The 12,348-nt window shown below is 41.1% G+C and overlaps 1 protein-coding gene across 1 annotated transcript in view; it reads left to right on the top strand.

The window, feature by feature from the left end:
- The window catches only part of Oxct1 (3-oxoacid CoA-transferase 1), a 127,264-nt gene that overhangs the window by 28,385 nt on the left and 86,531 nt on the right, over nt 1-12,348 (top strand). Inside the window, exons 6-7 of the mRNA XM_042261494.2 lie at nt 1,919-2,025; nt 4,216-4,276. Coding sequence (XP_042117428.2) covers nt 1,919-2,025; nt 4,216-4,276 — 168 coding nt within the window. The remainder of the gene's footprint in view (nt 1-1,918; nt 2,026-4,215; nt 4,277-12,348) is intronic.

The raw sequence follows: 12,348 nt of genomic DNA, 5'->3' as shown, positions 1-12,348 counted from the left end.
TGGCCAGGCAGAAGAAGAAGAAGAGCTACAATGGAAAATAGGAAGGGAGGCCAGGAGGAAACCCAGGGGAGCCAGGTGATCTGAAAGGTAAAAGAGGGAGCAGCTAGGCCAAAGGAAGGGTAAGGACTAGAATTGAACAGTAGTGTGCAGAAATGGAGGTCACTGGCAAAATCTGACTGGAATAGATTCAAGAAGAACCTAAAGATGGAGTGGAAGCCAAATGCACCATCTGAAGTGAGCACAGTTGTAAGCCCGGTAAAGTTAGTTGTTTCCCTCTTTGAAGTTTAAAACAGGTCACACTAAAGAACATTTAGAAAATACTTGTGATTTTTATGTCTCAGCCATCATCACCAGTGGATTTTTGGTTTGGTTTCTTTTGTGAAAGTTTTGTTCTGGAGATTTTGAAGCTCTCTAGGCCAGGCTTCTCTTGATCTCCCAGAAGTCCTCTTGCCCCTGCCTCTGGGATTATAGGCATGTGACACTACTTGCCTTGTCATTGATGTTCATAGTGATGACTTTTGAAAGACACAAACCTTTAAAAGAACTTTGTGTGTTGATGTGCAACTCATCTCATATGATTTCATATTAGTCCAGTCTCCATCAGTGGTTTTCCTAGCTCATATTTTCTAGCAAGAAAATGGGGTATCTTTGGAGAACCTTTCCTTTAAGAAACAATCTGTTGGAAACTCTTAACTTTAAAAGTAAGGTTGGAGATGGTTGTGGTGGCACATCCCTTAATCCAAGCACTCGGGAGGCAGAGGCAGTTGGATCTCTGAGTTCAAGACCAGCCTGGTCTATAGAGTGAGTTCCAGGACAGCCAGGGCTACACAGGGAAACACTGTCTTGGGAACAAACAAACAAACAAGCAAACAAGCAAACAAACAAAAGTAAGGTTGGAATATTACTGAGCACATGGTAATGTGCATGAGACCTCAGGTTCAGTTCCCAGCATCCCCTCCCCAAACAAAACAGAGCAGAAAGTAACTGAACCCCAACTTTGTGTTGGGACCTTCTAGAAAATGCATCCAGCCTTTTTTCCACTAGAGGGCGCAGTGGGAATGCCATTGGAATTCTGCTGTCACAGGGCTGCGTTTGTGTGGGAGGGATCCAGCCCTCAGTGGGGTTGTTTGAATTCTCTGTTTAATTCCCAGAGGCAAATCTCCAAGGGGGAAACGATAGGAAGAACATAATGGCAAAGGAGAGTTTTATTTTATGTTCTCTCCCAAAAGGCAGTAAACATTTAAAAAAAGTCAAAAGCATTGTGTTATATCAGTAATGACTGAAGATGTGCAAAACATTAAAACCAACCTTCATAGTGGCAAAATAAAGGAAGACGTTCCTATGAGTAAATGCGAAAGCCACTGAGATTTTATGTGAAGAAAATCTATCAAAGAAGTGAAATGAAGATGTTAATAGAAGGAAGCCTGCATCGTGCCCATACAGACGGGAGAATGCCAGCTCTTTTTCAATTTATTTACTTTTTTTCTGTCATCATCGATTATCTCAACAGTAATTATAGATCACAGATGAATGAGAAACAATAGATAAGCCATTTTATGTAATGTGCATATTTTTATTTTGGGGGGGGGGGTAGAAGGAAAGAGGGCCTATATTCTATGTCCCAAATGTAATCAAGGCACCCAGTCAAGTGGATAGTGACACACTTTACCATGTAGACGTGTAGAGTGCTAAACTTGCACTCGTCATGGGACCTATGCACATTCTCTTCCTAAAGCCTCCCTGGACCATTTTGAGAAGGCCCTATGCTACTGAGGAAGTCTCTTGAGGTTCCTCTCCCCCAAGAAAGCCTCCCTTGCTAGACTCACGTTCCTAGTGTGTGCCTCTTCAGAGCACAGTGCGTAGTACAGTCACACAAGCCCTGCACAGATATCTGACAGCCGGTCTTTGTCTCCTGCAGGTGAGGGAGTTTAACGGTCAGCACTTTATTTTGGAGGAAGCCATCACAGGAGATTTTGCTTTGGTGAAAGCCTGGAAAGCAGACCGGGCAGGAAACGTGATTTTCAGGTATTGTGGGAGTTCAAAACAAAACAAAACAAAACAAAACAAAACAAAACAAAAGATGCTACTGTAGGCATTCCAGCCTATGTCTTGCATGTTGAGCCCCCACCCTTACCTCCTGTCTTGGGTAAAAAGGAAGCTATACCTCAGGCGATGTGCTTGCTTAAGGTCCTGTGTTCCATCCTTAGCACTAAAACAAAATGAATGCAATGGATGTCACCAGCTCTGTGTTTCCTAAATCAGGACAGCAGAAGTGAGTATCACAGAGGGTTGCTGTGGTATTCTGACCCCTTTCAAAGGGCTTAGAGTCGTGCACACCTGTGTATGGACTTGTGTCCAGAAGTGCATGCAGTCCCGGTGATCTTGCTGATATACTGTACGTGTGTAGGTCTGTTCCTATTGGCCAATGACTTGCTAAATAATTGGGTCCAGGGCTGGGATGTAGCTGAGTTGGTAGAGTGCTTGCCTAGCATGCCTCAAGCCTTGGGTTTGATTCTACAGTATGGCATTCCCAGCACTTGGGAGGTGGAGGTAGGCAGAACGGAAGTTCAAAGTCATCCTCACCATATAATGAGTGTGAGGCTAGCTTGGGTTATATAAGACCCCATTTAAAAAGAATTGGATTTATACACTCTTGTTTATAGATACATAAAATTATTTTCTTCCATCTGTATTTTCATTGCCAAGAGTGGTTATTTTCTTGGTAAACATGATAGCAGCCAACACGTATTTTTTTGTTTTAATGTTATCTTTTATACAGTGTCTTAACATGTCAAAACTGCTCTGATATTTTGGGGAAAATTGCTAATAATAGTTTAGGTGAGTTCTTTTCTTGTGCAGCTAATGTCTCCCAGGAAAGCCTTCTAAATGTTCTATCTGAAGAGCTAATTATCTTCACAAATGATGAGCTCTTCCTGTTTTCATTATATGAGTAGCCACAGGCCTATGCTATTTTCCTGTCTTTTGAGTAACCTCTGCATACTAAACTCTAAGTAATTATAAGTATTTAATGTCTTGGATTTGTGGATTAGATAGTTGTGTTTTAAAAGTCGGGCCACTTTGGCTATATATGTAAGAGGTGAGCTACATCACCTATTCGGTTATAAAAATAATTTTCTTCTTAATCTTTTTTTTATTTGCTGCTTTTAATGAAGGATTTAAAAACTATTTTTCTTAACAAATGTAGTTTGGCCTCAGTCACAGTCAAATTCTCAGCAGCACTTGCATTGTTTTTGTTTATTTCTGAAGGACAATGTGATAATAATGATCTGATTTCTTGAATTGTAGGCTTTTGACACGCAACCACTTTTGGAAATTCTAGGCAGACTAATATGCTGCCTGCTTTCTTGGACCATTGATGTGATGTTTGTAAAATTCTGATGCTTTATAAAAAAAGATGAATGAAATTATATAACAAGTATCAGTTACTTAAAATATTTGTAGAATTTCTTCCTGTGTTGCGATGCCTGGCTATGGTCTCTGAAGACTTTCCTTGGGCCTGTAAGCGCCGACCGTATGTAGGTGCCAATGGTCACTGAGTGGTGGTCTAGATTCTCAGCAGCACAGAATACAAATTTCATTCACAGTCACTGGGTTAGCTGATCCATACATCACAAAATTGTTCTCCCAAATAATCGTTACAAGGACTCACACATCTGTGAGTGTTTCGTATCCTGTCAGCTAGCAGAGGATTCTCTTTGTTTAGTACGGAATATTTAGTAGGAAAGACTGTACCTTCTCCCATGAAGCACTTTACACTTTCCCCTTTCTCTCTTCCTTTGTGGTGCTGGAGTTGGAGCCCAGGGCCTGGTGTACACGGAGTAAGTGCTTTACCATCGAGCTGCATCCCTGACTCTTCCTACTTTTAAAAAGTTTCTCAGTGAAATATGTAACTATGGTAGCAAAGTTTAGTCTTGGTTAAAAGGTTAGGAGAATTTAATTTCAGATATTTATGAATATCTATTTTGTTTTTCTGTGTATAAAAGCTATTGATTGAACATGAAAAACAGCATTCCCTTCCACCTACTCTAAAAACCACATAAATCAAATGAAATGGCCCCGAGAGCTTCTAAGTTTAAAGACAGTTATAAGTCATGCACTCTTAGGTCCATAGCTTCATGGTAGAAACGCTCTTGGTCTGCATTTTCAAGTTGTCTTTGATCTTTCTCCTTCTTCTTTTTTCCTTGTCTGATATAGGAAAAGTGCAAGAAACTTCAACTTGCCAATGTGCAAAGCTGCAGGAACCACCGTGGTGGAGGTAAGAAAAAAGGCTTGTGAATTCATGGTGTTAATTTTTCTTTTCTTTTTTTTTTTTTTTTTTTTTTTTTGGCATTAGATTTTCAGGAGGACAAACAAGGAGCGTTGTTTTGTTATGTTTTACATATAGAGAGATTCTCTTTAGCTATATATAATTTAGATATGTAATAGCTGGCAACTTTCTGGTCATCTGGGCTGACTAGAATGCTCTGTTGTCTTTGGAAATTTATCTGGCTTATAAAAGTCATTTGGTCTTTGAACAAAATAAGATGGAAATCCCAAGATGAATTGGTGGATAGTCATGTCATACTGCTTAAGGACAAAAAATTGTCTGAGAAATAATTTTGCTGCTTTACAAATATCATGGAATGACTTATGCCAACCAAGTTAGGTATAGTATCACTTAGTTGTATGATATTACAGGACCACTATAGTTCCATATGTAGTCATATGGGATGCACAACTGTATATGACATTCCGGTAAAGTAGGAAATCACTTGAACTGATTATCTTACTGAGTTGGATGATGAGAATTCTTTAAAAGGAGGGTTATACAAATAACTACTGTAATATGTTCACTCAGAGCAGTTGGATCAAGGCATTGACTGACATCTTTGGGTGTTGTAGCATTTGAAAGAGGCTTGGACCATTCCAGAGCCTTTTTAGACTAAGGATCTGGAATCGAAATAGTTGCTTATACCAGCCTCCTGCCATTTGGGGTATACATATGTGAACTCCAAAGAAGACTTCAAAATGATTCTCAACTTGGCTTTGAGCATCACTTTGAACCAACTGTTTGTGGAAGTTTGGCATAGCCTTCCTTAGGGAGAACTTTGTAGGAGCCTATTTTGGGACATGGAAATGTGAATATATGTTCCTAAATTTTCACCTGATGGTCATGTTGTATGACATCTTTTATGTGACAGTTGAATCCATCCACAGTTGGCTAAGATGCTACTTCATGGTGACACTTCAGGAATACTTTCTCAGAGAAAGAGAAGCACCATGTGTCCCCAAGTGATGGGGGAATGTGTCATTTTCCATCCACTTTTATTTTTCAGTGGTTTTGGTATATTGTGTGTATCCGAAAAATGGATCATGCGGCTTACTTTGTCTGTGTATCTTGTTTCTTATTTATTGAATCATCTTAATGACAAGACTGTGGCACACATCTATAGCATTACTGAAGTTAGGGTTTTCAGTGCTGTGATAAAACACCATGACCAAAAGCAGCTTGAGGATGAAAGAGGGTTTATTTCATCTTATAGCTTGTCGCCCATCACCCATGGAAGTCAGGACAGGAACTTGAGACAGGAACCCAGAGGCAGGAACTGAAGCACAGGCCATGGAGGAATAGTGTTTGTTGGCTTGTGCTCCCCATGGTTTGTTCATCTTGCTTTCTTACACAACTCAGGACCACTTGTCCAAGATGGGCCCTCAATCAATCATTAATGAAGATAATACCGTATCTCTAAAGAGATTCCCTCTTTAGATGCTGGAGTTAAGAACACTGGCTGTTCTTCCAGAGGACCAGAGTTCGATTTCCAGGAGCCATATGATGACCCACAGTGGTCTGTAACTCCACTTTCAGGTTATCCAATGCCTGCTTCTAGCCTGCAGGTGCCAAGCACACATATGGTACACATACATATAGGCATAACCAACTATATGCTTAAAATAATAATAATTTTTAAAAAAGATTCCCTTTTCCCAGATATGTCTAGCTTTGTGTCAAGTTGACAAAAACCAGCCAGCCCAGAGGCCTACCAACATAGCTTAGCATAATGAATAGCTTAACAGTGGCCTTCACCCACTTCTGCAGAGCTCTGAGAAGCTGGCACTATCTTGGGTGGAATTCCCTTTTAATTTTTTACCCTACTATAATCTGATTCTTTTCAGCAACACTTATTTCTTATAGGAGCAAAAATGAGCTTTTTGATGTCCAAGAGACGATGTCGGTAGCAAGAGAGGGTCTCTTTGGTTGTAAGAAGAGAAAAATTTGTTGAACTGAGCCTGTGGATAGTCTGCCCCTCCCTGATCCAGAACAGAAATCTCCACTCTGTCAGAGCAGTCTATACTGGCCGACCCAGAACTGTGTTAGGATCCTGATGATGGTGGTGCTGTGGGGCAGCCACTCCCAACTGATGGCACTATGTGGTGGGCTGGCCACCAGCTCTCTGTGGCTTTTATATTTGCATTAATTAAAACTAAATGCAGAAAGCAGCCAGGCAGTGGTGGCGCACGCCTTTAATCCTAGCGCTCGGGAGGCAGAGGCAGGCAGATCTCTGTGAGTTTGAGGCCAGCCTGGTCTACAGAGTGAGTTCCAGGACAGCCAGGACTACACAGAGAGACCTTGTCTTGAAAAACCAAAAAACCAAAACCAACCGACCAACCAACCAACCAACTAACCAACCAACAAAAACCCCCAAACCACCAAAAACCCTAAATGCAGTATTAATTCCATTTTTAGGCTATGCTAGTCACCATATAAAGTTCCACCAGCTTCTTGTGTCTGGCCATTCCCGTGTTTATCTATATCATGGTCATCATGGGAAGGTTTCTTAAAGAAAGCTGAATTAAAAGCTGAATCAAGATGTGGTGTTGGAGAGGTGGTTCAGTGGCTCAGAGCACTAACCGCTCTTTCAGAGGTCCTGAGTTCAATTCCCAGCACCCACGTTAAATGTTGACCACGATGACAATTAAAAGTTTATTGTGTACCCGTCCCTGTACACTCTTTCTGTCAGTTGTTATTTTTCATTATGCCACTGGGTGGAGCCACACAATAGAATGGCAGCATTTACTCTTTGCTGTTAGGTTTTGTAAATACTTCAAGTCCCCAAAAATGGATAAAGTTTCAAACTCTTGAACCTCCGGGAGTGTAGGTCATTTCAGTGCTATCAGCATCAAGCACTGAATGTAGAGTTTGTTGTTTGTTTGTTTTGTTGTTGTTCAATCTATCTGTAGCTTTCTTTGCCACCTGTACCGTCTACCTTAAAGATGACTTCGAGAAAACTGTCATCCTGTGAGTGGTAGGAATTCACTCTGAATTCACTCAACATTTCTCTTGGATTCTGCTCATTCTATTGAGTGTTTTTTTTTTTTCACATTTTCCCCAAATCTGGTGATTAGAGGTCACTCTAGTGCTGCAAACAGTATCTTACACAGTGGGAAGAATTGCCATGGTGGATCCTGTATTTCAGATAGCAAAGACAAAGGTAATTGTCTTAGCTGTGTTTATAGACTAAACCAGCTTTGAACACATGACCTTCCTGCCTTCATCTACCAAGTGTTTGAATTCTGTAAATCATGCACCAACGCGTGTTATTCAATTTTATAGCAGTTCATTTATGATAAATATTTTATGTCAGGAAATAAACCAGCTTGTATATGAAAAAGAAAATCAAATCGCCTTTGATATTAATTATTTCTACCATGTATAAATAACAGTGTTGCATTTGAGGATATGTTTTCTCTTTTTGGTGCATTCTATATAAACTTAGAACGTATAAAAACAAAGAGGTGAGCAGTGATGTGTGAGTATCATCGCGCATATCTTTCTGGAAGGGAGCAGCCATTTGAGTATTTCCCTATGAAGCTGTAGCCCCCTCAGTCAGTGTCTGTCTGCCCCTGTGAAGAAACTGGGTAATTATTCGAGAAAAACAGTAAAAGTGGGTACATTTGTTGGCACACAAGCCAGAAAGATGTTTCTCTTTTTAGCCCAGACTGTTATTTCTGCACTTCCCTCTCTCTGAGGGGGAGAAGCCTTTGCTGATGATCTTCACAAGTTCCTAAGTAAAACCAGCCCAGAGTGACTGACTTCTGGGTGTTGCACATGTGTGTAATGAGGATCAGGGAAGGCTGTCTAGTCTCCTAGGCTGGCTCATTTGAGTGTGTCTCAGGAGGACTCTCATCAACCTCCCAACTCCCCTCAACACCTTCTCCCAGTCTCCTGTGTGTACAGCATGCTCAGTCCTGGCCTTTTTTTTTTTTTTTTTTTTTTTCATGCTTTAACATAAATCTGGAGGGGAGCTGAGAGTGCTTCACTCAGGAAGCGGTTGAGAATGCAACTGTGTGCACGTGTTGTCGTAAAAGGTCGTCTGACTCAGCCACCCAAGGCTGCCAGTGCTGCCTGGGACTGAAATAACCTGGCTGGTTTTGGTCTTTCTTTCTTTATTTTGGTGTGTGTGTGTGTGTGTGTGTGCGCGCGCGCGCGCGCGCGCGCCATCAGCCTGTGCTAAGTTTGATTTTATAAAGCAAAGATTTACACAATGCCCTGTCAACTATTTTGGTTAATTTCATTACAATAAGTATATTCATTTTTACAACTTAAGCTCATTTCTATCGCATAGTATTTATGTTATGATATATTGACATAACAATATGAAAAAATTGTTTGCATAACAAGATAATAGATGCACATAAATATGGACAAGCCACCTGCATGGCTTACAGAGATTGAAGACGTGCGAATTATCTCTTTGAAGGTGAGAGCCTCCCTCCAACCACTATCATGATAATTTTGCAGTTTTAGTCCCCTTCTTTTAAAAATCTGTGTCATAAGGAGGTATAAAAATCTGTTTTCCAAAATGAAAATATAAGGTTTCTTTTTGTTACATCTTCAAGACCAAAACTTTGGAAACTGTGACTTCATGTTCTGTACCAGTGACAGGCAGAGCCATCTCTTTTTGGGAGGGTGACTTGAGGACTTGAGGAAAAGATTAGGAGGACATCTGCCACCCACCAGGCTGGCATGGGTTGTGTCTGGGTACAGAGTATGGGAAGATGAAGATGGCAGTGTAAATGGCATTGCAAAGTTGTGCCCAAGATGTATGGTTTCACGAAGGACTCTGAATGCAGAGGGTGTGATGCACCCTTCCGAGCCCACCACTGCGGCAGTCACTGCCCATCACCCTTCCTGCCCCATCTCCATCCCCATCCTTTTCAACCCATTTTACTATGAAACAAGTGCTGGACGTTCTGACTCCGTGATGTCCTAGCCTGAGTTCTCTCATGTACAGAAGTTCTAACCTTGCTGGCACTTCTCTGGGTGCTGCAAATTCATCCGGGGGAGACCACGATGTGGGGTGGGGGGGAGCTCTCTACCCTGGGGGGACTTTCCTTCTGATCCAGATGGGCAATAGGTAGAGTAAATAAGTGCAATGGATAGCATATAATCATGTTAAATACTAAGGAGGAAAGAAGTACGAAATGTTAAGGAAAGAAACAGAACTTGTCATCAAGGTGTTCAGTGAAAAGCCTTGCTGCAAAGACCCCTTAGTAAACAACTCAAGAAATTAAGGAAGCTGGATTTTCAGTTAACTGAGGGGGCAGCTTCTTAGGGAGCATGGGATGAGTAGCATGTAGAGAGCTGTGAGAAGGGGGAGTGCTTTGTGGTTTTATAACATGAGGATGCAGATTCTCTTCTGGGCATGGTGCTAGGCTACAGTCCTATGTGCGCATAAATCTTATGAGAGGCTACTGGTGGTATCTTCTTCAGAGCTAGGTGAAATGTAATTTTTATTTCTAGCACATTTTATAATAGTTCCGTGAAATGATTAGGCCTTCCTATGGTTTGGATGTGATTTGGCCCACCTAGGCTCCTATTCTGCAAGCTGCTCCTCATTATGAGGTCCACTAAGGGCTAGTTAATGGAAGGTAATTAGGTAATGGGGGCATTTCCCTTCAGAGGGATTAGCATGAGTCTTCTGGAGCGAGCTAGTCTCTAGAGTGTGGATTGTTCAAGGCCGCCATCTTGCTTTCTCTCTATGTTCATTATAGTCTTGGGAACCCTCAGCCAAGGCAGTCATGAAGGGGCAACCTGGTCTTGACTTCCAGTCTGTAAACGGATGAACTGAACACATTGTTTTTGTCTGTAAGGTACATGGGCCCAGTCCTTTGTTATAATAACAGACAGCAGAGTACTGCCTAAGTCTGGCAGTGAGACCGAGGTGAGAGAAGAATGTGATTTTGTGATGGGAACATCTTAGGGTTTGTGACGCCTTTCTTGCTCTGTTTAGAGAACTTTGTGTTAATAAAGCCTCTCGAACTGTCTTAATAGAAGTGATCAAACTGGTTATTATTCCCCTTTATGGTAGAATGTGGGAACATGGTGGCTTTTAACTAGGTGGCTGAATGACTTTAGTGGATAGTGTGGATTTGTAATCTTCATGGAGCGCACCAATTAATGAATCAGCATTTAGAGACTGAGCGTGTTCCCACCTGCTTTAGAGAAAATGGAAATGCCTCAGGGGCAAACATTTTTCCTTTTCTCTTAAATTCCTTTTTATTTATTTCTTTTCAGTTTTATGCACGTGGGTGTTTTGTCTATGCGTAGATTTGTGTACTACTTGTGTACCTGGTATCTTCAGAGGCCAAAGCGGAATCTGATCCCTTGGAACTGGAGTTATAGATGGCTGTAAGCTGCCATGTGGGTGCTGGACTTTGAACCCATGTCCTCTGGAAGAGGAGGCAGTATTCTTGACTGCTGAGCTATCTCTCCATCCAAATGTCTTTTACTTTAGGTCTTGAGATTGCTAAGGACTTGATACAGGGGTTATAAAAGCAGTGGGATTCAGACTGCCTTTAGTGGACCAGTAAAGGACAAAAATGGTATAAACAGACCAACGACAACCAAAAGTAAAGCTTCGATCCCCATAGGAGAAATACTTTCAACCATGCTGAGGAATTTTTCCAGACAGAAAAATTCACTTCAAATATTCATACTACACACAGGCAACAGTTGCTCACACCTGAGCAGAATTCACTCACACAAACATCTATGACCAACATGTGGAGACACAGTATTTGTGAGAACTTGGCTAAAGTGCCAAAATGACATTCGGTATGTGAACACCCTTCAGTGCACTTTCGTATTGACCCAACAGAGCTCTCTGTGTCAGTGAGTCTGTGAGAAGAGTGAGGCCCATAAAGAAACAGTTTACCCTTCCGGACATAATGGCACACAGCTGTAATCCCGGCACGCAAGAGGTAGGGGTAGGAGCATTGCCAGTTTGAGGCCAGCCTGGACAACACAGTGAGTTCAGGGCTAGCCTGGATGACACAGTAAGACCCTGTTTCAAAAACAAAAGAAAGAAAAGAACTGAAATAATAGATCCTGATCCTCTTGAATCCACTTTTTTTTTGGACTGGCTGTGTTGAACAAACACGAAGATGGAAACAGAAAGAGAGCTGTTTGCTGTGACCAAAACAGGGAAAGAACCCTTTCTGTCATTAAACAACTCGTGCTCCTTGATAACCTTCGGTCTGAAGGCAGAATGCCGTTGGCATACTTGGCTCTTTTGGCATGGATGTGGGGGTGATAGAAATCATGCATAGAGTTTGTTTTGCTTTTAGACCCATTAAATTATATAACGGCTTCAACTCGCATTTATTTTCCTCATAATTTTTCAGTTATTTATGCTTTATTTTCATTTCCACTTACAAAACTGCTCTAAAAGAAGTAAATTCTGTGCTTCAAATTTGGCCAGGTGTAGAATGCTTTGACAGAAAGCCTGCTAATATCCTAACATAACTACACTAAATGAGCCGTTTGTTTTAGGGTATTGAAATATTTAAAGACTGTTCATTTCCTTGAATTTTCATGATGTGTTGGCTTGCTTTAAAAAAATTTTGGAGACTAATGGAGATGTATTTAATGAAGACATATTCTAGTTCTGTGCTTGGTAAAATAACCTCATTACTAAAATTACTGTAATATTAATAAATGTAAAATATAGACTTGGTGGATGCCTGCTAGTTCCTTCTTTTCTTTTTTAGTGACTCGTTAGATTACTAAATATAAGTCTTAGCCTAATGTCCATTTGCATGGAGAACAGCAGACTAGAAGTGAGGTTCATTGATGATAAAGATATATTAAACGAAGTGCTAATCTTGGCATTTTATTTCTTGTTGCTTGGTAACAATGCAGTAACTTTGTAAGAGCGTTCCATTATCTCAGGCACAATGGACGTGGTTGCATTGTGGGGTAGAAACACGTATCACAGAAAGTGATTTGTGTGCCATTATCCTCACAAAAGTTTGGTTCAGTTTCTTTTTGTTAGTTCAGAGTCCCTG

This window comes from Peromyscus maniculatus, chromosome 15 (genome assembly GCF_049852395.1).
Source record: "Peromyscus maniculatus bairdii isolate BWxNUB_F1_BW_parent chromosome 15, HU_Pman_BW_mat_3.1, whole genome shotgun sequence".
NCBI lineage: Eukaryota > Metazoa > Chordata > Mammalia > Rodentia > Cricetidae > Peromyscus > Peromyscus maniculatus.
The sequence above is the reverse complement of the archived record's forward strand: the minus strand, read 5'-3'. Positions and strand labels throughout refer to the sequence as shown.